Source organism: Ixodes scapularis, unplaced genomic scaffold (genome assembly GCF_016920785.2).
Source record: "Ixodes scapularis isolate PalLabHiFi unplaced genomic scaffold, ASM1692078v2 PGA_scaffold7__128_contigs__length_106722199, whole genome shotgun sequence".
NCBI classification, from domain to species: domain Eukaryota; kingdom Metazoa; phylum Arthropoda; class Arachnida; order Ixodida; family Ixodidae; genus Ixodes; species Ixodes scapularis.
The window spans coordinates 9,648,291-9,675,282 of NW_024609882.1; the positions used below are offsets into that span (position 1 = coordinate 9,648,291).

The 26,992-nt window shown below is 39.6% G+C and overlaps 2 protein-coding genes across 2 annotated transcripts in view; both read left to right on the plus strand.

Moving 5' to 3' along the window:
• The window catches only part of LOC8040197 (Down syndrome cell adhesion molecule-like protein Dscam2), an 86,247-nt gene extending 86,066 nt beyond the window's left edge, over positions 1-181 (plus strand). The window contains exon 9 of the mRNA XM_042286470.1: positions 105-181. Within this exon, the coding sequence (XP_042142404.1) occupies positions 105-181 (77 nt within the window). The remainder of the gene's footprint in view (positions 1-104) is intronic.
• A 1,561-nt stretch (positions 182-1,742) lies between these two features.
• Positions 1,743-16,059, plus strand: LOC121048390 (Down syndrome cell adhesion molecule homolog). The gene is made up of 11 exons (XM_040504690.2): positions 1,743-1,912; positions 2,657-2,805; positions 4,018-4,149; positions 5,170-5,337; positions 7,472-7,542; positions 7,680-7,935; positions 10,191-10,289; positions 10,941-11,126; positions 12,298-12,597; positions 14,545-14,730; positions 15,734-16,059. Exons 1-11 carry the CDS (start codon positions 1,743-1,745, stop codon positions 16,057-16,059), a joined length of 2,043 nt encoding a protein of 680 aa, XP_040360624.2.
• The last annotated feature ends 10,933 nt before the right edge of the window (positions 16,060-26,992 follow it).

Consider the following 26,992-nt stretch of genomic DNA (forward strand, 5'->3'; position numbering starts at 1 on the left):
TCGACTCCTTTTTTTTTAATGATATATAAGTGGCCTATTTATGAATGTCCTCGACGTCTTTAGATTCAAAATATTACTTGAAAGGTAAAACCCATTGTCCGCAGTCGACATCTGGTGGCTGCGTGGTGAACTTCAAAAATCGATCGCCGAACCCAACTACACTTTTAAGTTTGGTCGATAGAGGGCGCCAGCCTATCGAGAGACTGTAGGAAATTTATTTTCAAGGGACGGATATAAAAAGTTACACAAAAACACAGGAAAGATGGTGAACCTTTGAAGCTAAAAAAAAAAAAATAAAGCCGGGAAATCTCCTGACGAAGTCGAGTCTCTCGGCGAAACTGTCGATTACACTTCCGCTGTTTGTTGTTTCTCACCGTGAGTTTTTCACTTCTTTATACATACGCCTTCGGCCCCTTGGCTACTATGCCACATGCCCACTATATATATATATATATATATGTGTGTGTGTGTGTGCGTGTGTATGTGTGTGTGCCTGTGTGTGTGTGAGAGAGAGAGAGAGATTCATGAACTGAACAAACACAAGAGGCCTCCTATCGAAACGCCAATGAAACTTTCCTTGTTTTTGTTGAGTCCATGGATCTTTCTTCTGTATTTGAATAATCACCGGCCCACAAGCTTCAGTAGTCATGTTTACATGTATATATATACCGAACTGGCATCATAAGCAGTATCACCGAGGCTAAATTTCTATGTTGTTGTTTTTCTTTTTTTTTTGGTTTAGATTACTCAAACTTAGTCAACATATTCATACATAAGGCCCAATGCAATCCGCTTGCTTAATTTTCTTTATACGTAGCGTTGTTCGATCGAACGCTTCAGAAGAATGGATATTTGGGCAAGTTGGCGGAAATTCATCGTAGGAAACAGCGCGAAAAACAGACGAAGATGAAGAACAAACGCACGGGACGAGCGCTGATCATGAACTAAAATATTTTAATAGGAAAACACATGAAAACGACCATTCATCGTCCTACGATGAACTTTTTAGTAGCACATCTTATCGGAAGTATATATATTTTTTTAAGAAACCGATGCCAAGCACATGGCCAAACTCCCACGTATTGATCTCGTATATCTGGTTTACCCTTGAAGCCTACTAGACACCTTGGTTTAGTAAACGCTATGTTTTCTCATAATGGACGAGTCAACTAAAATGCTCTGGAGTGTTTCTCAGGTCTACAATTTCCGCTGCTAACTGACCATCCTTGTTGACGCATCGGTGGCTAGGGAACCTCGATCGGATATGTTGCATTCAAACCACAGTTGAACGCGTTACCAGTTTTATGTTTGAAAAGTTTCTTTTTATGTTTGTTGCTGTTAAGCATCTACATTACATTAAACACATATCTTCATAGTAACCGTCAAAGTTTTGCAAGTGACTTTCTTAAGCTGAACAAGCTACTCCATGCAAAAGCCCCAGTGGTCACTGCAAAATTTTGATCAAATTGATCTATTGCTTTTTTAATTTTTTTCTTCTAAAGTAATTGGCACTTAGAAAACGCAGAAACGACTTTTGGTTTTTCTATCTCCAACACGAACTACGTGGCTTCGATTATGTGTAGATTGCGTAGTTTACCGAAACTCAAGCGGCGGCAGACCATTTAAGTCAAAATGGCCACGCAAAAATCAGTCTTTCATAACTAAATACATCGAAAATTCAATTAAGCCGTCAGTGGCTGTGGTGATGAGCCCATTTTATTGTCTAGCGCATTTTAAGAATAATGTGTGTTTTTCAAAGTGCAGTTCCCCCGTACTTCCACGAGGAGTTCGAGACGAAGACGGTTAGGTCTAAGGAAGATGTTACCATTTCCTGCGAGGTGTTTGGAGAGACGCCGCTCACTGTTGCTTGGTCCAAAGACAGGAGGCCGTTCGGCGACTTGGCGCTTCCAAGGTATGAGCCAGATAGCATTTTTGTTTTCTATTTAATGTTTACTTCCCATTTAAACTTTGTTTAGGTTTGCAAGTAAAAAAACAGTCAAAACGACCGTCATGGACTTGCATCTTCATCCCTGAAAATGAACAAAAGTTTAGCTTAAACGAACCAAGTCAATAACTAAATATAAAAAACGTAGTAAGTAAGCTTCGATAATATACGAATTGCCTACTTAAGGTCATTGACACGGACAATAAACGCAATCAAATGGCACTCCTCAAATGTAAACAGTTATGGAGCTCGCGGTGTACCTGTAATTTACCTTCTCTTGGTTTTTGTATTTTTATAGGTGTTAATTTTGTTGTTTTGCTAAGATGTCCTGTGATATGCCTGAACATGTTCGATAACCTAGGGCAACTAAAAACTAAGTCGAAGTATATTAGGTTTTTTGACAGCTTTAAAAACGTTGAGCGGGACTAGGTCCGAGCAATTCATTATCGCTCGGATACCAACGAGAGTGCGTCATTGGTCAGTACGAATGCAGAACAACGAATCGCAAAGCGAAAAGCGTGCACACAGTAAACCCCGCCCCGCATTTATTAAGCTGTCAGTGACCACAGAAGTGTTAATGGTATTTAAACCTTTGCAGAAATAGAAGTGCCTTTTTGTGTATTTTTTGACCAGGTGTTGAAAATACTTGTTTGCTTGTTATTTTTTTATTTTGCCTACTGATTCGAGGTACATATTTTCTGTTTCTCGCAGGTTTGTTCTTCAGGAGGATACAACCGCCGAGGGAATTGTTTCTAAAGTCTTCATTCCTTCCGTCGGACGGGAAGATTCTGGTGTGTTCGTGTGCGAAGCAACAAACTCGTTTGGGAAGAAGGACCGCACGATACAACTCATTGTTCAAGGTAAGAGTTTTCTATCTTTACTTACCAACGATCAGCCATCGTCCGATGTATAATTTAAATCTGAAATACATATTATTCTCACAGATATTTTAGTGTCTATCTTTGGCGCCTTGTTTGTTACATATAAAGTTTTGAAAATGCAAGTCTGTTTTAATGTACTGCTCAAACTAAAACCGCAGATTAAAAAGACAATGTCGAATGATCAGTGTTTTAACAATCTTTTAAGTTACAGGATATAAGACACAATGACCTGTGAGAGGCAACCACATAGTGTGCTGCGGCGAACATGCCGAGTGTCTTCTGCATTGCGTAGGCAACGTACGCAAGATTGAGATCTTGAACGAACTCATTCCGTAACTTCTATGGTATGACCATGACAATTAGGGCTACCTTGCAAGTATGAAATATTAGCATTTAAGCTTTTTTTTTCTCTAAACAATAACGAAATACATTCTGCGATATTGATGCAAAGGTTGGCTGCGCTACTATTGCCCTTGATATTGAGATATATATTATGATTCAAAGACTTGCTTATAATACTAAATTATTTGAAGCTTATAATGTCTTTGTGCTAGAGGCCAACGCAGGACATCATTGTTTAACATTTTCCTAGCGCAAACTAATTTAATCACTGAGGTTTTAATTTATCTTCTTTGATATATATATATATATTTTTTAAATTTATATTGTTTTTATTTTACTTAAAACTAAAAGTATGCATTTCTGCAAACACAAGCAGCAGAATGAGGCGCTTTCCTGTTTTATAAATTTTATAGCCTTTTACACTTTTTGTGCAACAAAACTTTCCCGTATCTTAAAATTAAATACACTCTAAAAAAAGTCTGTGCGTCTACTTCCACGCACTACACTCGGAAAGCCAATCAGCGCAACTTGCGGAGGCAGCTCAGCGAATGGCAATGCCGAAGCATATGTTTAGACCAAAAAGCGCATTCTGAGTTGTGACATTGAGCAATGCAAAACGTCACGCTTGCATTGCTTAATGTCACAACTCAGACTGCGTTTTTTGGTCTAAACATATGTTTCCGCATTGTCATTCGCTGAGCTGCCTCCGTAAGTTGCGCTGATTTGGATTGGCTCTCCGAGTGTTGTGCATGAAAGTAGATGCAGAGACATTTTTTAGAGTGTACATCTGGTAAGCGTTCGGACTCTCAACAGTCGGGCATGACAGTGAATTTTAGTTCTTTTTTACAGGTCCTCCAGATATTCCTCGCGACATTCACGTGGATCAGGTAACCAGCCGGTCGGCAACCCTCTTCTGGACCCAGCCACACACGGGAAACAGCCCGCTGCTCGGTTACACTGTCCTCTATGTACCCGAGGCTGGTAAGTGGTGGCAGGGCATGGGATCTTTCTGCAAAAGCGGTATTGCTGTCGTTCTTTGTTTTTTATTTACTTTAAAAAATCTAGCAGGCCTAAATAATGATTCTCCAACTTGACAGGCATATATGTTGAATACAAATTGAATATAAAGTTACAAGAAAAAATTATAAATTATTATGAAACGCCGGTTTTATGACAATGTACATATCACTCGTTAATGACCGTACAAAAGCACTCAAATAGAGTTTAACGTAAAAGCAAAGACGTAAAGTGATCTCCCTTTCTTCTGCACAAACTCCATACCACCACAGAACAACTTCAAGGTATAATTAACTATAATCTAAACAACGCTGCGCAACTACCTTATCAGCAGAAGCCGATATATTGTAATTATGAATATAGATGGAAACGTCTAAATGCGCCTGTGCAATGTGTCTCTGGAACTGACATTACGATATTATCGTGCGATATTTTCTTACATCACATATAAAGTCGGCGTAAGGAGCAGATAAATTTTGTTTAATCTTTGATATTGATTAAACAATACTTATCTGCTCGTTACACCAACTTCACGAAGCATGTATTTCCCTACTATTTAAAACACCGGACATATTAAGCACAAGGCTCAATATAGTCTTCTTTTTTTGCATTAAACTGCAAACATACCGAAACATTTGAACGCTAAAAGAGAGGTCTCCACGCGGGATGAATTCATTTCCAGTCGGGCATTTGTGCACCTTCACTAGGCGTCTAAAACCTGCGAGGCACAGTTTTAGTGAGAATCACTGACAAAATAAGACCGGCAGAACTTCAGTTGCCCCGTCCCTACTGCGAGCTTTCTACCTCGAATAACGGTTCAGTGTCTCGTGATCCTTGAGGATGCTTCGTTTCCTTTGATCACGGCCACAGCGTGATCAAAGGCAACGAGCGCTTGCTAGATCAACAACACGTTTGGAAATATAGTTAGATTTTTCGAAAGAAGCATGGGGAGCCTTAAATTTGATCTTGCGCTTTTTGTTCAAGACAAGGTGACGTCGGCCCCCTCGAGCCTGAGGACCGGAACGTCGGAGAACAGAGCCACGGTGCCAGGACTGGTTCCAGGCACCGCCTACATCCTTCGAGTCGTTGCCGAGAACGCGGTTGGCAAGTCAGGCCCCAGCGACGAGATCAGGGTTGTCACGGAGGAGGAAGGTAACCTGCTACTTTTTGCTTGCACCGTTCAATGCAATTCTCGACTGAAACGTTTGGTGATATAGCTGGTGCGGAATGTTTTATGCAACAATGTTATAACTATAAAGTTTTAAGGATCTAGTGAATGCCCGATATGCTTCTGTACACAGCTTGACACTCAAAGTGCGAATAAACGATTGCTAGTTCTGTTTTTTATTGGTAATTTAGCAGTGCTCATAAGAAACAAGTGAGACCCAGAAGCCTCCTTCAGAGCAGACTGTCAAGTTCTAAAGTTTAGTGTGCACAATTTCGAGCAAAATTCAGAAACGCGCCAATGTCGGTCCTTGCGCTAACAGTATCGTCCAGTGTACTATGTATTTACTGCGAAAGTAATACTGCAAGAGGAAACAGGTGTTAACGCCCGGTTCGTTCTTATTTCATTTCTGTCATGAAATAAAAAAAGGAGTTTGATAGTGGTATTGAACAAATATAAAACATACAAGCAGCAACTAAAACAACACCGCTAGACTTATAATTACCTCAGCGTCCTTCCTCTTTAATTTGTCGGCAGTTAATCTAATATTCATTTTACATTTCTGCATATACCAAAATACACAATATATATATTCACTATGAGCTCCTTACATCAGCTCGCTTGCACCCTCAGTTTCTGGTACTTTATATATTGTGAGGGTGCTCAGGGAAAATACGCACTTGATCTTCAAAATGATCATCATCACTGTCGTCCACAATTATTTTAGAACCACTTTTATTATTAATTAAAACTCGCCCAGCCCCCTAGTGTAAAGCGAATTGCCTATATATCCTTTGTACGTCGAAAACTAGAATATGTTGCAGCCATTTGGTCTTCGTGGCAAAAGTATCTTGGAGACGACCTACAAAGTGTCCAAGAAAGAGGGTTACGGATTATTTATTCTGATTTTTGTTATTACACAAGCATGTCCGAATTGAATAAACGAGCGATCCTCCCTGAACTCACTTCAATTTGACAAATATTTCGTTTGGCACTGTTTTACAAGATTTTCTATCATTACCGTACAATTAAAAAAGAACTATTTCCTCCTCCCACTTCAGTTTTTACGAGATTAGATAACCGCTGTGAAATACAACCCATATATGCGTCCACCACTTCTTACGCTTACTCTTCTATACATTTCACATCAATTGAAAAGAACGCTTTATTCGACAACATAGTCATAACTAACAATACAGGCGTATTGAAAAACAAAATTAGGCAAATTTCTAGACTCCACAACAGATTAGTATTTTTGAATGAAAATATGTTAGAACTTTTTACCATTTCTGTTTTTATGTTTTATTGTAGGTTTTGTGTTTTGTTGTTCATGAGTGTTTATGTTTTTTTTAATTATCTTACATTATCTGCCCATCCTTTGTATAATGCCCTGTTCCAGGGCCTTCAAGCTACGAATAAATAAATAAATAAATAATTAAATAATTAAAACGTTCGTGTATGTTTTTGAATTACCCCGAGGACTGTCGCTCAAAAAATCCGCCCCTGGATCTGCCCATATACTCCTCGCAACGTGTGGTGATGCCTGATTCTGATATGCTCAACCTATGGCAATCGCTGCACCCTGGAGCTACGACAGGGAACACCTGCTACAATTACTTTCTTGACATCTCCGCAAATGCCGACAATATCGTCTAGCACCATGACTGACAACGTGTGACCAGTCCCACGTTGTGAGTATAAGACGGGCAGTACAAGGAAAGGATGTTTTGAGCGACTGCCCTCGGGGAAGTCCAAGAACAGACGCGAACGCTCGAGAGGCTAATAAGAAAAGTGGTTATAAAATGATTGAAAACGATGGTGATGATTATTATTATGATGATGATGTGGGTGTTGTCCATGAGCGTACTCGCAAAATTAGTGACTATCAGAACTTTCAAATAATCGGTACTGCGTGTACAATAAAGTTTAATTGGCCTTTCACACTGATATTTCATTCTAGAATAATCTCCAGGATACCCTCATACATCTATTCGACACAAGGTTAAAAATGCCTAGACAAAAAATACCTGTGGTTGTAGAAGCAAACGCAGCATCTTGTGTGTCAGTGTTAATTCTTAGCGCTTAGTTGCTATCAGTGATTTCTCTCAAATACCATTTCAGCACCCTCGGGATCCCCTTACGAAATCAGAATTACCGCCACCAGTTCGAAGACCGTCCACGTACGATGGAAGGTTCGTGGACGTTCGTTTCCTTCTACAAAAGGGTTACTCGAAATACTGTGTTACCAATTACTGAGTCGATTGCTTGATGCGCTTCTGAATTAATGAGGAGAAGCCATATTTACGCATCGCGTTTTTCTGCGTTTCAGTCTCCCTTGCAATCAACGTACCATGGCAAACTTAAAGGCTTTCACGTGGGATACAGGCAGCTCAACTCCAGAGAAACGTTTCAGTTCCAAACTGTGAACGTCGAGGACGACGAAGCAAAGAAAGAGCCCAAGGACAACGAATTTGAGATCCGGGGTTTACGAAGATTCACGCAGTATGCTGTCGTAGTCCAGGCCTTCAACAACAAAGGAGCCGGACCTTTGTCCGAAGAAGCCACGGTGCAAACGCTCGAGTTTGGTGAGTACAGCAAGCGAGGTTCAAATTGTGTACGGCGTTAATCGTCTTTTGAGCTCGTAATGGTTAGGGATGAAATCTCAATATGGCCAACAGGTGAACATATAGTGCATTATTGTTCTTGTGGCATAAAGTTTAATTTTTTAAACTTTTAGGTTATATGTTTATTATCTTAATTTATGGCACTTTTGTAAGACAGTACCCAAATTAAAAGTAATAAAAAATTAGCCGGGGAAACACGAAAACCTAAAATAGCGATATACCCTTTAAACAAAGATATAAGCTGAGCTATTTCTGCTACATTAATAATATGCAACATATTGTATATTTCCCACCAAAATTTTTATGTCTTAAATATTACGATCAACCTTGAGTTTCTACACGCAAGGTAATCTCAGCATTGACATCGCTTAAACTGTGCGTGTTGCAAAGGAGGACATGATATTAGAAGAAATAGATGATGATTCTAGCAAAGCACAAGCACTTTCCAATCACGAAAAAATGGTTAAACTTTTTTGGGAAGAATAAGGGTAAAGATTCTATAAATAATGATGTGGACCAAATGTGTCTTTTCAAGACTTTCGTCCGCTTTTCAATAATTTGAAAACGTGCATAAATAAAATAGATATTTATGTGATCAACTTTGATTCTTTTGACTGCCGTCAAAAAAGTTATTAAATGCCAACAAAATGTTTCTTTGATCAGTTAATCGCCTTAAAAGTGGTTTGATGTGCGAATACAAACAGAGAAATGATTTTTCAGCAGCCCCTACAGATTCAGTGTTGGCTTCCCCACTTTAACATACTCTCCAGGTGGTGCACGCTTTACCGGGGCGAGTATTGCCCTCGACCAGACCTGGGTGGTTCAGACTTCCGGTGTCGGGGACAAATTCGCCCTTAGCGCATACACAAGTGTCTCTCTCCTAACCTCCTCCCCCCCTCCCTTCCCTTTCCTCCAACTCTAACAACAACACCCTCCGGTGTCAACGCTGCAACTTCTGTAATATGTAAGCGGGGAAATAGAGAGGGATCAATAAAACAATGTGAAGTAACAAGTTCGATAAAAAGATAAAAGGCTGGCGCTGCAGCCAGAAAACCAATTCATGTTTCACACACACGCAAAAGAAGTGCTTGAAAATTGTTTGTTTTATAATCTCTTGTTTTAGTCTACAAAATGCATGTCCAACGTGAGAATAAACAGCGCGAAAATTAGGTAAAAAGTATTAAAAAAAAGAAATCTCACTAAGCACAGCTGTGTCGTTTAATCGTAATTTTACACTGCGCTACATCGACGAAATATCGCTAGTTTAAACATATTAACGTTTGAGATATATTTTTGTTGTGTACAGGGTGGGACATCATTACAAAGGCGAAACGGTACCTCGCTTTTTTCGTTTTTTTTTTCTAATCGCCATTAAGAAACAGGCGTTAAATAAATCATACATTGTTTCAGATGACTTCGGTGGTAAAATGCGCTCTTTGAAACTGGACTACTTTAGTGGGTTTTGAAATGGCTGAAAGGCGCGAACTGCAGGTTCACTTTAACTTGGTGCTCAAGTGACACGCATCAGTGCCTAAATGTTTACCTCTATGGACCTGCAGACGACTTTCCAAAATTGATCACGTATTTTATGAAGATAATTCTGCTCTAGATTTTGCTAGTAGTCGTGGAGTCGCTAAAGTATTCATTTTATTAAAGAATTAAGAAGAGCGCGAACGAGACGAAGGACCAGATGAGACGTAGGCAGACAGAGCACTGACTGTTAACTGAATTGTATTGAAAATTATTTATTATAAGTTGTCGATTTTCACGAAAATGAACGATAAAGCCCATGTGTGTGTTGTCGAAATGCTTAACTTCAAATGATTATATTTTTATTTTATGTAAGAAATGGTCCTCTTCCTGGCCTTAACATGGCAGAGAACAAGGAAAGAAAAGTAAAATGGGTAATACTGAAGCGCTGATATTTGCTTTGGTTTGGATGGCTATGGTTATACACTTCGTTATTCCTGCTACCTGGCCAGAGAGAGTTTAGTTAGAAAATGCAGTGACTAAACCAACAGAACTTGTAGAAATATTTATTAAAAAATGGCGGATTTCTGTCACATCTTCTTCACGCCACAAAATAATAATAAAAAAAAAAACACACGAGGTGCGACAAGCGGTGTCTATTTAGGTGCTATCTCGACTGCCGCGCGCAGTTAATAATCTAGAGTACCGTCTTGTTCTCACTTTCTTCTTGCCTGCAAATTTCGCAGATCCACCGTCGGCACCGCAACTAATGATTACGTCCAAATCGTCTTCGACGCTGGAGCTTGAATGGAAATTTCCGGAAGTCACGGAGACACCAATCACAGGTTTGTAGAAAGTTCTTTCCTCACTGAGACGACAATTTGTTCTTCAAACTCCTTTTCTGGAGATTGTGTTGTTAAAACGTTCGCGCCCCTTTCGTCTCAAGTAAAAATAAAGAAACGCAGAATGATTTTTGCCTACCTTTTTTCTTAAAATAGCAACCTTTCCGACAATAATTATTTTTTAAATTTTTTCGCGTCTTTATTTATGCTGTATCTCAAGAAAGATTTTTTTAATACTTGCAATCAAAATTACTTGGTACCCAATTACATGAAACATTCGATAACATGACAGCGAACAGAATCCTCACAATAAACTCGCATTAGACTCAAATTATCTTTTTAGTTCATTTTCATTTATACTGTATGTTAAAACAGGTAAGTTTTTATGCTGGAAACGCTGGTTATTTAGCACCTATTTGCATCAAACATTCGGTAACGTGACAACAAACGGAATTCTCACGATAAACTCGCACTGGACTCGAATTCGTTTATGAACTCAAAGTTCTATACGCGCTCAAAATTACCTGGAGGTAAAAAAATTAAGCAGAAAGCTCGTTGACGTAAACTGACACCCTCCCACTTTTCCTTTTTTTTTTCGCTATACCCTGTGGCGCGGAAACAGCTATACAAATTGACAATTTTTTTATATTTTAGGATACGTCGTGCACTACAAGAGCGAATATGGAGAATGGCAAGAAACGCAAGTGAACTCAAAGCTGCATAAGCACCTCCTGACGAACCTTATATGCGGAAACCGCTACCAAGTAACAATCACTGCCTTCAACGCTGCTGGGAGGGGAGTACCCAGTGAACTAGTGAATGCCGAAACAACAGGCAGGGGTAAGCAAAACTATTGAGTGTGCTTTGGCATACAAGGTTTTAGCGCTATCTTAGCTGCAATTTAACATCATTTTTTTGTGTGTTGTGCGTATGGTTAAACTACGCTATTATTTACCAGATTACTTGGAAGATCGTTTTAACCTTTGGAGACAGCAATGGCCCTGCTGGTAGTGATAATAAAAAAAATAGACGCATATACACGTTTTAAATTATTGATCGGGGACAGAGTCACTACAAAAATAACCACTCGCTGAAGCAGGCTTTATGTGTGAAAACGTTTTCTATGTTTTTCCATAAATAAAACTTCAGTTGCGAGTGCGCCTTGTGTCGTCGTCTTCTTACCTTGTCCTAGTCTTACGGCGCTTGTCTTTTCCCATTATGAACCAACTGGCCCAACTCACCATTTTGTTTTCTCCTTCCCTTTCTCGTTCTTTGCTTTGTATAAAAGCGACGGCTTCAATGTGACATGTCGCTATTATAACACATAGTATGCGGGTGTGAACGTTTGTTTTGTCAGTAACACACACTTCCAAAGCTTTCTTTTTTGCATTTTAACATAATTTAACTCTTATTTTTGTGGCTTTGTTTACGTATCTCGCTTGACACTAGTTTTGGCAGACACAAAGGTACTGCCAAAATTTGGCAAACTAAAATTAGGAAAAAAAACTCGATTATATTTTGTTGATAAAGCGGTGCCGTTTGAGAAAGTTTCCCAACACAAAAATAATATGGCCATTGCACTCACCATAGTTGACATTTCCGTAGTTGACATTTGAAATTCAAGCGGTTTTAAAGCCAGCTTGGTGTTGAAAATAATCCCTGGAGAAGGGGAACAAGAGGGACATGGGACAAACATAAATCTCCAAACACAGCTAGGTGACTGGTGTGTACGAATTTTGTTTTTGTGATTGATAAAAATTTATCTGCATGTCATTTTTTTTAAATATATCGTTGCTAATCCTATTTCTATTTTTTTTTAACGCTAGATATTGAACTGCATGTAAAGTTTATTTTTCGCTTGTGCTGTACAAATTTCAATGTGAGCGCCTGGGGCTTTGTCAAGCTGTCGCTGTGACCGCTTCTTCCACTCGCCTGTAGTATCATGTGCTTAGTAGCTGATGCAAATAAACAAATGGAATCAAAATAAATTTTTTTGTAAATCTTTTGGCAGGACCCATCCCACCCCAGGACAAGTCCTGGTCGGTTCTGATGGCCAATTCGAGCTCCATCTCCGTGAATCTGGACGGCTGGAGCGACGGCGGCTGCCCCATCACCTTCTTCGTTGTTCAGTACAAGCCGCACATGCAGCCGGACTGGGTCCTTCTGTCCAACAACATCCGTATGGCCCAGTCCCCCGTGACCATCCCGGACCTGGCGCCGGGCACGTGGTACGACGTTATGGTGTCCGCCTACAACGACGCTGGGGCCACTGAAGTAGAGTACCGGCTGGCCACGCTCACGCTCAGCGGAGGTGAGATGTTTTGTCTCTCTCTTGCGTCGTCTCCCTCGGCGAATCCATGTGCTCACATCCATTAACGCCACACCACAACTATATCTCTTTCTGCCTTGTTACGGGATCTTTTAATAACATTTGTTAGTACTAAAACGGGTTCACATCCACAACGCATGCAGTGAACCACAGGGTTCCTCCCCCCCCCCCCTTACTCCCTTCTAGACTTATTACGGACCGGAAGTCGACGCTCACGCGCCCCTTCATTGAAACATCGCCTCGTCTGTCCTATGTAAACGCGCCCGCATGTTAGCGGTATCTGATAAGCAACATTAAATGTGCAGAATGGAAATTGTGTGACATACTTCTTTGAGCCCTCGACAAACTTCTCCCCTGTCATCATGGAGCAGAAATTCAACATATTTGACGGCGCAAAAATAAAAACACATTAACTTCGTATTTTACAGCTATCTTGTTTAGATTGTGTTACAGCCTATGCAAATCACAAATCACTTGAGTCATTTATTTTTTTAACTTTGTTTTGTTGACCATCTATTTTGCTGGCGTTTCTCTTGATGCTTTGAAGGATGCTTTTACACACGCAATGGAAATCAAGCAGGAAGGGTAAACGGCTTCTTTTAAGCGCTATACCTGATGATTAAAACTGGCAGCTACTTCGTGATGGCAACTTTTTCACACCGCAGTCCGAAGGCTGGAAGAAGTTATGCCTCTTTTCAACTTTGAATGAGCACTGTCAAAAGGCGAAATGCTTTAGTCGAACATGGTTTGTACCATTAACACGTGATCCTCGAAAAATGCAAGATGGAAATTCAAAAACTGGATGCACTTCCCACACGAAAGACCCTAGGTGAGCTTTAAGCCGCCAGACAAAACAATTAAAAAATCGACAATCTTCGTAACTAAGTCGCCAAAGCTAATCTCCGGGGGATCATCCATAAGAACAACAAAATTGTCTACATACGTAAAACGTCTGAAAACGTTCATGTATATCATGCATTCTGAGATGCGTCGATTTATGAATGCAACGTTCCTCTCAAAATTCTTAATTTTAGTTGGTGATTTGGAACACATGAGATCAATTAAGTCAATACAGGAATCGGCTGGAGTCATTAAATATGAGGTATTGGCTTTTGTTACGTAGGAGAAACTCCCGAGGGATATATATACAAATATGACGAGCTACACCAATCTATAATAGATATTTCGAGTAGTATGCACAAGTTTCAGCGAGAAATCAAGCCATAGAGTGTGCATGATTTTGAATTTTTATCATGTGCTTAGTAGCTTAGTAGGTGAAGCAAACACTAAGAGAGGTTGAGTAAATGTGGCAATGCCAAAAACAAAATGACGGTAGGAACCAGTAAACACAAGCTTAAAAAGAGTATTTGGTGTGTCCTTCTTTCCGCCACTTTTCCTAAAAAATCGTTTCACTTGCTTCTCCAGCAAGCTTGCACCTCTTGGTTTCTCACAGATATTAATAAATGCATGTGTTATCATATATTTGTTTGTCTTCTAGATGAGAACCTAGATATATAACCCACCTTCCCTGATTGAAGTTCAGAATTATATTTTTTGCTTAAACATATTTAAGTGCTGTTACCAACACGCTCGTTTTACACTTAGTATTTTTCGCGTGACTTGTATATGAGCACAGATTCCCAAAGTGTAAAGAACGGCGGTTCAAGATATTTCCCGACTATACAAACTAGTACTCTCCTCTACTGGAAATTTATAACGTCATGATGCATTAAGTTGTTTGTGCCTCGTCCGTTTTTTTAGTCATCGACTTTTGTAGATGATTCTTCAATTCGTCAATACGTGATTTCACTAGAACTTTCGGCAGTTCTTCTATCTTAGCAGCAATACAACCATCTCGATAAGTTAAAAAGGAAAGAAAAGCAATCAGTGTAAAAAGAAAACACCAAAATTTGATGTTTTTTTTTCCAGCCACTGTGGCGCCATTAGCCGCTCAGTCCCAGGAGTCGGGATCGTCGTTCCTAAGAGATCCGGCAATCCTGGTTCCGGTGGCATGCGCCGTGGTGGTGGTTCTCGTCATCTGCCTCGTGGTGGGCGTGGTACTCGTGCTGAGGAGGAGAGAAAACACCTACGACTCGTGCCACACGCAGCACATATGTGAGTGAGAATCATGACTCTCTTTGGGCATTCGCTCGGGTTCATCTGAGGCTGTTGAAGTAATGTGTGAAGAGATTGAGATGTAAATACAGGAAAACTTCTTGCTTTTCTCGCTAGCGTTCTATTATGTGTAATTAAGTTTTAATGTTCAGATGGCCTTGTGTAGGAAAGTAAACAGAGTGTAACCTTTTATAGAGCTGAAGGAAATGTATCATCGGTAATGTTCTATGTGAAAAAATTAAAAACAAATCTATTGGTGACTGAACATACAAGATTATAAAATTGAACTTTATGATCGTTCGGTCTTCTTTGGTCGTGCAGGAGTACATACATCTATATGTTCTAAGACGAAACTCAACTTTTGTGCTCATATTTTTATTAGAGGAAGCTGGTAAATCCTCTCGGACTTAAAACACAATGGAAAAGCAACAACAAGCTCTTTCACTTCACATAAACATTGCTAACAAGAGATATTCTAGAGTCTTGCTTAAGTTATCCTTACCAGCAACCGCTGAAGAACGCGCCCCTTTTTTCATAATCTGGCGAGTGTTGGCCGCACGTTCTTAAGTTAAACTGAGAATATGTTAATAGTGCAGCCTCTCGTGAATTTTTAAAAAGCCTGAGGGGGTTATATAAATACTAATATTGGTTTAAAAAACAAGAGACGTGTCTCAATAATAATGGCATCCTGCGATTTATGAGGATACAATTTCCTACCCTAGGTCAAGCGATAAATGTATTTAATTTATATGCTTTAGGTAATGGTTCACGTTTGGGAAGTTATATTCTACAGAAAATTCGAGAGGATTTTTTTTAAATATTTAGTAACCAATATACATTTCCCTAATATTTTAAAATTTATATTTATTAATATGTATTAAAGATTTTAGAAGAGCTTTTTTAAAACTTGTCGAAAAAAGGTGCTTTGAACAACATATAGTTTTCGGCTTGAGTTCTTGGCCTGTAAGTGTGACCACCTGGACATCTTCTGCCATATTTTCAGATTCAAGCGAGTCCGTGCGCAAGACAGACAGCATCTCCATGTCCGCGTATGGCAAGGACAAGCACTTTTGCGATTCGTCAGGCGACGAGGGCGCCACCCAGAGGGAGCCACTCTACTACCCGTCGCCGTACGCCACGACTCAAGTGTCGGCTGGAGAGATGTCGTCGGGGTCGCCCAGCAGGCACCTCCAGGCCAACATGGCCGCCGACTACGCCCAGTCGGCGGCGGGGACGTTACAGCGGAATCGCTACGGGAACCGAATGCATCTGTACGACGTGCCGCTTAGGCCCAAGCAGGTACCCGAGCTTCTCTGTTCGAGGACGTAGCAGAACTACGCCTAGGGCAATAGCTCTTCAAAAGCAAAGATTCCTACCTAAGCACTAAGGGCGTACGTGATGCGAGCGCACAAACTGCTAGATTTGTTTTTTGTACAGCAGAGTCGCCAATATATTGTTGGAGAATGTGTTTAAATGGCTAAGTGACAAAGAAAGAACTGCCTCAAATGCAACAAGCGATGTTTATGATTGTGAGCTCAGGTACTTGAACCAACAAAAAAAAAAAGATGCTTTATTTGTTCTAACAAAAATGTTTCAGTGCATATTTATTTATTCATTATTTATTGCATATGAACTTCGTCTGTAACCAATTCCTACCTGCGTAATTTTTTTTTACTTTTTGTTGTTTAAATCATATCGAACTCTTTTACAATCCAATCCGACTTGCTCAATATGTTTGGGAATTTTCTTGAATTGAGCAATAGGTTAAATCGCTTAAAAAAGCAAGCTTTTAGCCCCAAAGCGTCTCGTTTTTGTGACCTCAAAAATTGCGCAGTTAAACTGTTTCAAGTATTATCGTTAAAGGTTGGCGAATTTTCATGGGCTTCGAATAAGCTTTTCATTGTGATTCTTATTGCACGTGTTTCATTCAGTTCCTTCTCGCATGAAGTTCAATCTCTGTCTTAATTTGTTCGTTGAAGTTTTGTAAGTGCGTACTTGGTACATGAACAAGTATTGTGTAATCACTATATTTATAAGAAAAGCGTGAAACCTTACGGTGTGGTATATAAAGTATATCACGATGGAGTTGGTGTGATTGTAGTGCTCAAGATTTTATTTCATGAAGATATAAATGGTGCTACGGGGTGAACTCACTGGGACGTTTGTTAAACAAAGTATAGCACAAAACTTCAAAGTTTCTGGTGCGTAAGTTCAAAGGTTGACTGAGTTAGGCAGAAATATATCTTGCCCCTGCACACCCAGTGTCGCAAATGGTGCATTTAGAGATTATTGTGGAAGTGTAACAATCTGGATACTTCTAATTTCGAACATCTGTGAGTGCTCATTTTGGTAGATCGCTTGTCACACAAAATGATCCTTAGAGTCGGGTACACCCTAAAGTCAAGAAAAAAACCTAAAGAACGTAAATTATGCAGCGTCAAGTATAAGTCTGAATGATTTTTCGATTTTCGAACCTTTCCTAGCCTCGGCTTAAACATACAAATGTCAAGCAACTTCTTTTCTCCAACTTCTAGCTCATAGTGTAAACATGTTGGAAATATTTTAACAACGTGGTGCTACGTTAAAGCGATTGTTTTAAAGATCTCGTTTACTTAACATTGACATAAGAGTATAATTTGATGAGGAATAATAACGGAACCTATTAGAAGAATATTTTATTGTTTCATTTAAACCTTTATTTCACTTATCGTAACCTCAAGGATCTTTCTTTTAAGGAGAAGAAATATAAAGCAATATATTACTCATGCTCGTTTTATATGGAAAAATATGAAAGCAGGAGTATTTCATTGTGCGCAATTTTACTCTCCAGTATACAAAGCGCTGCTAAAGCGCGGAAGTTAAGTTACCTTGTAAATCGTAATATAATTTCTAAAACAATTACAAAAGTATGACTGCATCACATCATTGTCGCAAAAACGTACTACACAAAACCAAAATAGCTAGCATTTTGGCTAAAATGCGATGGGCTTCAACATGCTTCATTTTACAGTTTGAAAGTTTCTAGTATGATGTCCCTGAGTTACACATTTAGAGGTGACGAATTTAGCGGTTGTGACTACGAGTTCGACATTATTGGACGTGGTGATTAATCTGGACACCGTATCGTGTAAGAGTAATAATATTAAACGATACAAAAAAGGGGGACATAGATATTCGCACACTCACCGGCATCTACTATACGCTTTTTCCAGTGTCGTTATTGGCGGAGACGAATTGTACATTCCTCCTTACAACCCTCGGCAGGAACGCACTGTCGACCTTTTCGTTTTCTGCCTCTTTTTCTCTCTTTATGTATTTACACTTTTCAACCCATCGCAGGGTTCACCATAATGTTCAATATGCATCATCTCACCTGTACGTTAAGTATTTTTTTTAACTTTTGCTCCCACTCTTAAAAAGGTGTTTACTAGAATAAGTTAATAATTTAAATGCACACCAATACATGCAAAAAACGTTTTGCCAGTTATATAGCCATAAAATGTAAATTGTAATATTTATAAGAGGATTTAAATATAAGACAAAATTACGTAAAAACACAGGTCCAAAACACAGTAGATACATATGGTTAAAGTCAGCGGGCAACGTGAGGAAACTGTGGAATTGTTCAGGAAACAGGATAGATAAGAATACAAGAGACAGGATAAACATAGATTCAGCTGAACAGGGGAATGTGTATTCGAGCAGATATTTAAAAGCAAATCTTTTTAATACCGTAATATGTTATTATGGGACATACCGACATAAAAATAATCATGACAGATACTTTCCACGAATTAATTGCATTGCTGTGGGCCACATACCTCTTACACAAATACATCAAAGACGTGCCTTAATTTTAAAGTTTGTTGGTTCTTAGTAAACATACAACAGTTTATACTGACGTGGACTGCTTGTGCTATAATAGGTCCACGCCTGGGTTACAGATGGGATGACTCATAAGTATACTGTGAGCGAATTTTTTGTAGTCTATTCCGCTTTAACGTACTGGACGAATGCCAAAGAGTGAATGTGAGTTTCTTAAATTTCACTATCTTGTTTGTACGTAAGTTTCTGCTGTACATGCAGTTGTGTGTTTGTAAATGGGTATGCATGTGTCAGACTATTTTATAAATGTGTAACTGTAGCAGTAAATTAAGAAATGTTTTAATATAATAAAATATGCTTGTACAACGTGTTCATATTTCCGTGATTTACTTGTTTTACCCTCCATACTTGTTGGAATGACCTTAGTCTCAAAACGTCCTTGTGAGGGAAGCTTCTACCCGCAGCTTTTATCTAGCAAGTCTTCTGCTGCTATTCTAACGTTTCTTTACGTTTGTGAATTTCGCGATGAATGATACACATTATAATATTTTAAATAAGAATGCTTACCCAACATAATTCGGAACAGTGGAAGCACATAAAAGTTCGTATTTTACAAAAATGTATCATATCAAGCAATCTTAAAAGTTCTTACCCCATGAGTAAAAACCATAGATCTAATTTAGTCTGCTTTTTCTCGCATTTGCTTACATTTTTAGGAAGCAATTCGCAACGCCTTGCAGTAAACTCGAGGTTTACATCTCGCAATACCCATGACTGTGTTAAAATTATTCCCAAGTTTATTTTAATTTATATTTTAATAAATGTCGAAATAAAAAAATAAAAAAGCTCCGTAAGTGTAAAAAAATAAATAAATAAACATCCAGAAACCTAGGAACAAAGATAGCCATTTGTGTTTATTTCCTTTTTTTCCGACTCTTATTACTGATATTGTGCGTAGTTAAAAGCGCCCAGGGAGTTTATACTTCAAATTAAAAATATATGTACATCTGAATGCCTAAATTGTCGCTTTTCCTAACGTTCAGCTGGTAATCAGTAAGCCTAAATATTGTAGGCACCGTCATGACGCGCACCCGACGAAGATATGGGTTTAAGTTTAATACTGCATCATAATTTAATCGTATCAAGTGGCTTTCGTTCATGAAAGGTACAGCAGACGTCCTAGTTCAAAGAAAAAACCGAAGGGCAGCCGTGGTGGCACTAGGCCTGGGTCACCCAAGTAAGCTGTGTCGTCTCCTTTGTCTCGGCAGAATGAAGACTACACAGCTTACGCGAGACTTTGGATGCAACCGATTCCGACGGGTGCTTTCAATTTAGATCAAGGTACTGTTCACACTTTGATCACCCTAAGTAGTCACCGAACTAGAGAGTTCTCGTTTTCACCCCGAGCACGCTTGACGTCCTAGATCACCCTGTCCTAGTGCCACACCTGCACTCACGCCGACACCGTTACAAACGCGATTTCATCAGAGGGATTGTAGCTTGTTATTGTCTGGATCTGGTAACACTCACCATTGTTTACAACAAGGCCTGTGAGGTAAATATAACTAACTGCTCAGGAACATTTCAATACTGCAAAATATAAGCTCTTCGATTGTCCATCGTATCACTTCAATTTCGATCAAAACTCAAGTTACGATTTGATGAGGTTAAGTGGGTGTCAGAAATCAGCCACGGCACTGATTAGTTTTGACGTGCATGTGCGCATGCGTGTTAAAAATGTCTCGTGCTTTGAGCTTTTTGTCGCAATCGTGATTTGGCAAATGCCATTGTTTGTTCAGTTGCATAATTACTTGTCTTGACCATATTGCACTGACGCGTGCGGAGAATATCCTTATGAAGGTGTAGACGAGCACATGTTTATTGTTCGCGATTTATGCATGTTCACTGAATCTGAAAAAAATTTAAATGGCATACTTTATAAAAACAATATCTTTCATGTTTGCGCCGTAGTTATGCATGTTCATTGATTGCACAAATTTATACTTTGATTCATTTCTTTTTCTTCTTTTTGCATGTCGCAACTGCATCTTGGTGTCACATGACATGAGGATTAGAACCTCCGCTCGCCTTTCTTTGCTGTTTTTTGCACGTATTTGTACAGCGAGTCATTTAGAAAAGGCAGAGTGAACAAAAGTGTGTCCGCATTTTGTTCCCAAAGGCTGCGAGAGGGAATTTTACTCAGGTAAGAGTTCTCGACAACGTTGTATTTTCTGAGGTATTTTAAAATTTTCTTAAAACTATGGGTTATTAAACAGTATATTTCTAAGTGCGTATTTTCTGTCAATGCGTTTAATCCTTTGATTAAAATTGTCCTGTCTTGTTGTTGTTTCTTGTCAGGCCTTGTAGATTTTTTGGAGACGGAGTCAAAGTACGATGACAATCCCGAAGTGCCTCATTATAGGTGAGTTTTCAACTTTTTTCAAATATATTTTCCACATTTTTCCCAAAATATTGTCATCAAGAGAGTTTATGTAACCCCCATCATCATGGCAATAGATCCAGCATCATAATTTATGATCACTTATTGTTTTGCAATTAGGAATTCCTTAAACAGCAATTTAACATATTGCTGTGCATAATAGGTGTGTGAATAGCTAGGCTTACGATAGTTTATTTATAAAAAAACGGTGTGGAGTTTGGCGTGTTAAAAAAGAGATGTTTCAAACTGGGATGTTTCAAACTGGCAGCCGGTGTATCAACTATATATATATATATATAGAGAGAGAGAGAGAGAGAGAGTAATTCCTTTAATACACAGGGTGTTTCTGTAAAGACTTTCAAGAATTTCTAAGATACGATGTTTGAGAAAATATATAAATTACCTTTGGGAACAAACTGACAGCGACGGCGGAAGTGAGGATTTGAAAAAAAAAAAACATTGATTCGCAAAATAATGACATAAGATTCACCAATTAACTTGTTTTAATTTTTCAAAGTAAACTTATAGTTCTAAATAAAATATTGCGGAGCATCATGGAAAGCATTTAAATCAACAAATTAAAATAGCGCTTGAAGCGTATGGCGAAAGAGGGGGTGCGCTAAAGTTACCACTCTCCTACGTGCGTCAAGCTGTTTTATAATTTACTGATTTAGGGGTATATATGATTTAATAAAATGTATATGTTCGCAAGTATGAAGTTAATTTGTCTGCTTTTAATACTCTGCTAATTCATATATATACATATATATATATATACAACACGGGCACTTCACACCATCGTACGTGGTCTCCGAGAAGGATATGAACAAATATGTGCACAGATGAATGAACCGTACTTAATCCAATGAATCAAAGAATCAAAGTTTCCAGGAACCCGCCGAAAGCCAAAAAGGGGTTCCTGGAAACTTTGATTCTTTGATTCATTGGATTAAGTACGGTTCATTCATCTACACATATTTGTTCATATCCTCCTCGGAGACCACGTACGATGGTGTGAAGTGCCCGTGTTGTATACTCAATAACGTGGCTCTTGATTCTCGCAGACGATGATGATACCGTGCCTCTAAAGCTCATAAACAAAGAATACTACATGTACACGGGGCGAAACAAACAGTGGGAGGATTTCTGGAGCACAAACGAGCACGTACCACGTGACACTAAGCGTCGTACCGCGTTCCACGCGGCGGCGTGTGTTTCCAGAACACCTCCGATTGGATACATTTCGTTTCTTGTGTATTAATAAGACAGGTAGGAAACGCCAGAAAGCCAAGGTGGAGTGGTGTAGTGGTTAGCACACCCGACCGGACATTGGGAGGCCCAGAGATCAAATCCTGGCTCCGCCAATTTTTGGCTTTCGGCGGGTTCCTAGAAACTTGATTCTTTGATTCATTGGATTAAGTACGGTTCATTCATCTGCACATATTTGTTCTTACATACATACATATATATATTTATTTATTTATTTATTTATTTATTTATTTATTTATTTATTTTTCTCCACATCTTAAGTCCGTCGTATCTGGCAGTCCGTTCCTGCAAGATTTTCTTTTAGAGTGCAGCTCTTAGGCGCTCGTTTCCGGGGTGAGCGGTCTCAGCGGAACCGCGCGTTTGCCTTATGGGACGTTTCCCATAATGACGTCACACGAGACGTCACAAGGGTAAACGTTTCCCGATAAACTTTGCGGGAAAATGTTTCGCTTAATTGGGCGGGAATTGTTTTCGTTAAATTTAACAGAATGTTTCCCATAATAACGTCACACGTGAATTTTCACGTCATGTGTCACATTACGTCACACGTAACATTGGCGTGTGATATACACGTGACGTCACACGTCAGTTTAGCGGGAACATTTACCTTTTAAATTTTGCAGGAAATCGACCCCGTTTTATTTAGTGGGAAAATATTCCCACTAGATTTAGCGGGGGAAAGTTACCGCTACATTTAGCGGGAAATTTCCCTGCAAACTTTAATGGAGAAAATTCCCCGCTAAATTTTGCGGAAACATTTCCCCTCTAAAGTTAGCGGGGTAATTTTCGATCAATTTTGCGTGGAATTTAGCGAAACTTTTCTGCTAAATGGGACGGGAGCAAGAGAGGAGTATGGGTGAATACGGAGGGACGGCAGGGATATACCCTCCCTTCCGTACTCTCCCCTCCTCCTCCTCAATAGCTGCGCTCCAATTCGGCATTACAGAGAATTGTAAACGTGTTTAACTTTTGAATCTCAAACACCCAATTTTGGGGGACGTTTTACTGTTCGACAAAAGCATCCGGTAGACGACCTTCACAAAGACTCAGAGTGAAAGCGCGCATTTTGCAAAGAAAATATACCTTTTCTATGAGCTATCATTTGTGTGTTTCTTGTGCGCGTGCGCACGCTCCGGAGACGTTTTTATTGGGTAAGAATATCTCCATACACTCTCATCGGCTCTAAAGATTTGCACTCAATGTTAATTTGTCATAATGCGGGCATCAATTTGAAAGTAAGCGTGAATTTGATTATACAGGGTGTCACAAAAGAAAATTTCACGGTCTTTTTTACTGCAAAAAATAAACTAGGCACCGGCGAACTCGTTCTCCGCCCAAAAGTAGAGCTAGAGGTCACGACCAGATGCCAACGTTTCAGCCCGATCCGATAACTTAATCAGAAATTATAAGTGATTTTCTGAAAAGTTCAATGGGAAAATGGAGCCCATTTTTTCCCGCTTTTGGTTTCTGGTGCCATAAAGCCCCATGTGTTTGAAAACTCTGTCGGCCGCCTTTTTCCGATTGCAATTTTCAGAAAATCCCTTATAACTTTTGATTAAGTTATTGAATCAGGCTGAAACTTTGGCATCTGGTTGTTACCTTTAGCGCTATCTTTGGGCGGAGAACGAGCGTTCGGCAATGCCTAGTTTATTTTTGCGGTAAAAAAAAAACTGTAAATTTTCTTTTGTGACACACTGTAGTTTATTTCAAATACTAACAATGAAGGTAGTAATCACAGAGGCTGAAAGCCGCCTGTGAATATCACAGACATTACAAGTCGTATTTCTTTGGGTCAGGAGCCCGAGAAAGTACATGGAACGAGACGCACGGTCTACCACTGACGTGGTGGATCTGGATGAATTCTCTGAAGCTGAATGTGACAGGGATCGTCGGAGGAGCCACAGTGAGTAGCACCCAAGCTCTTCACAATACCTAATATTAAATTTATTATAAAAAAGTGCTGACTTCATCACTACGCAATGCGTTTCTGTTTAGACTAAAAGTTTACAAAAGTGGTACTTGAAGTAATTGGATTATTTATTTGAGTCAACGTTAATGGGAACGGAAGATCCCGCGGTGCTTCACACGATAGTTTGTGAGATCGTTGCTCAAATGTTTTTCTTGATTTGCCTAAATACTAAGCCGCCACATTTCCTTCGAGTAGAACTAAATTTAATCTGCAAGGAATGTGAAATACCTAAACTGAAAGGCACATGATCTGTAAACGTCTGGGCCACTGCGGGAGCAGGTGTCGAGTACTCGCGAGCCGTTACTAGGATAGGGCAATCTTAAACTTCGGAGACAAAAAAAAAATAAAAACAAACAGAGGTAGGCGAAAGAGAAAGTGAGATACTGGTGGACTACCAACTATGGATTTAATGCATCTTCCCCTTCTTAAACTTCAACTATCTGCTTCTTCTTTTCTTCTCATCATGAGACCGCCATACAATCCCATAGAACCAAACGATTAAATAAAATGAAATGAAATGAAATGAGAACCACATACATTCCATATACAATTCCAGACTGAAGAATACGTACTTCAGCAGGACTTGACGCACCGCCACTACCGTTTTTCTTTTAATGTGAGTTTCAGCGGGACATGATACACCGCAAATACTCTCTTTATTTTGTGGTGAGCTTAACAGACGGCATGTTGACGCATGTTTCGTCATTTTCTCGATCGCTGTGATCCCCAGCGTCTCTCGTGCATGCGGGTTTTTGCTTGATGCAAGGATGGTGATGCTGCTGAAGGTTGCGCTGCACTTACAGTTGCGACAATGAGCTGGTAGGTGGCCTAGGCTGTAGTTTCCTTCAGAGATTGTTCATGCTTATGTGTCCTATCATTAATAAATCTGCCTGTCTGGCCAATGTAGCAGTTTCCACGTGATAAGGGGATGTTATAAACAGCCCGTTTCACAAGGGGCATTTTGTTTCCTGTGATAGGTTTTACAAATTTTCCTTTGGTTGGTGTTGCGGTTTCCTTTGCAGCACATGGAATACGCTGTCTTTTGTGCAAAGCGCAGTACCTTAATGCCCTGCCTTGTGACTATGTTTATTAAGCTATGGGTAATACCATGAATGTAGGGTACTGCTGAAATTTTATGTTGAGTTGTTTTCGTATCTCTTCCGTGTGTATCAGCTGATTTGTGCTTCAGTTTTGTGCAAATGTTTTCACACACGCAAACCAGGAGACCGATTGAAAACCCAGAATGACGTAGTCGGGAAAGTTGCTTGTTAAAATGTTGTCCATTATTATTATTGCAGGATTTATTTAAGGCCAATACAAGAGGAGTATCAGCAACACTTTGTTTTTGCAGTTTTAGAATGTACGGATACAATAAAAAAGAAATCCTTCGCTTTAACTTGGTTCATACTACCAACGCACGTGTATTTTATTAAATTTTAGTGAGAGGTCTTATCAAGGGGTAGTTCATGTGTGGATACAAATTATGAGCAGTTTTATTAAAAGCATCGTTTAAACGGTTTCTTTGCATTCATGGTTTGATCTTCTACCTCCGTTGTAGTAAAAATTAGGAAGCCATCGACATACCTGCAGATGGCTGTAACTCTGTCAAAATTCAAGTTTTTCTGGATGGTCCCCCCACATGCTGCTGGGGATAGATCACACCGATGTGGACCTACACGAGAACCTATACACACAAACATTTTTGTACAGAGTGCTGGCATTGGCGTCCAACGACTCTCGCTTTTAGGTATTCATTGAGCAGTTCCACGAAGGTGTCAAGGTTGATGCCCGCCTGCGTTCTGGAACGATGTGCTGTTGTACTCTTTTATGGTTTGTTGGAGAATTGGCATAAGGCTTGCGTGGAGTCTAGTGTCAGAAATAGGTATATGGTAAGCACATCTGTCAACCTTCTTGGCTAAGCTATTGTCTTTAATACAGTGCGATGATCCGTACAAGATTCAAAATTCAGAGCAACCAATTTTACACCTTCAAGAAAATGGATCCAATGTCGCCTCAGGCTTTTTGAGAGACATCCAATATATTGTTTTATACCTCATGTAGCCTCATATCAATTCTCCGGCAAACCATAAAACAACACAAGAGCATATCGTTACAAATCGCGGCGGGGTTCAACCGGGACATTTTTCTGGAACTGCTCAGTGCATAATTAAAAGTGACAGTCGCTGCAACAGAGGCCAGCTCCGTGCACACAAAAACGTTGTGTGTATAGGCTCTCGTATAACCCCACAACTGTGTGATCCGTTCCTAGCAGCATGTGCCAGGACCACCCAGGAAAACCTAAATGATAACAAGTTTACATCCAACTTCAGGTATGTCGATGACTTCCTAATTTTTAGTACAACGGAGGTAGAAGGTAAGAACAATGAACTCAATGAAGCCATTTTACAGTGCTTCCAAAACAAAATGCCCAGAATTAGTATTCACGCCTAAACTACCCATTGTTAGGTCCATCAAGTTCCTGGGCCTCGCACTCGAATTTAATGAAATGCACATGTGTTAGAAATATGAACCCAGGTAAGTAATGGATTTATTTTTTTTTTGCATCCCGAAATTCCAAAACTGCAAAAAATAAGTGTTGCTATAGTCTGTTACAAGTCAAGAAGGTAGGAGAAGCCCCTCCCACAAGCGCGATGCGCCCGTTTCAAATCTCTTCGCAGTCGTAAGAAGGGTTCACTGGAAACGCTCCTTGTTCCGCTTCAATGGATTCCAACTTGTCTCCGGTCCCACTTTTTAAGAAA

What these genes read in the sequence shown, in the direction of transcription:
- LOC121048390 (XM_040504690.2), top strand. Translation starts at nt 1,743, where the DNA reads ATGTGTGTTTTTCAAAGTGCAGTTCCCCCGTACTTCCACGAGGAGTTC. An exon ending in CCTCTATGTACCCGAGGCTG is followed by an intron (nt 4,150 to 5,169) that starts GTAAGTGGTGGC and finishes TTTTTGTTCAAG; the next exon opens with ACAAGGTGACGTCGGCCCCC. An exon ending in CCGTCCACGTACGATGGAAG is followed by an intron (nt 7,543 to 7,679) that starts GTTCGTGGACGT and finishes TCTGCGTTTCAG; the next exon opens with TCTCCCTTGCAATCAACGTA.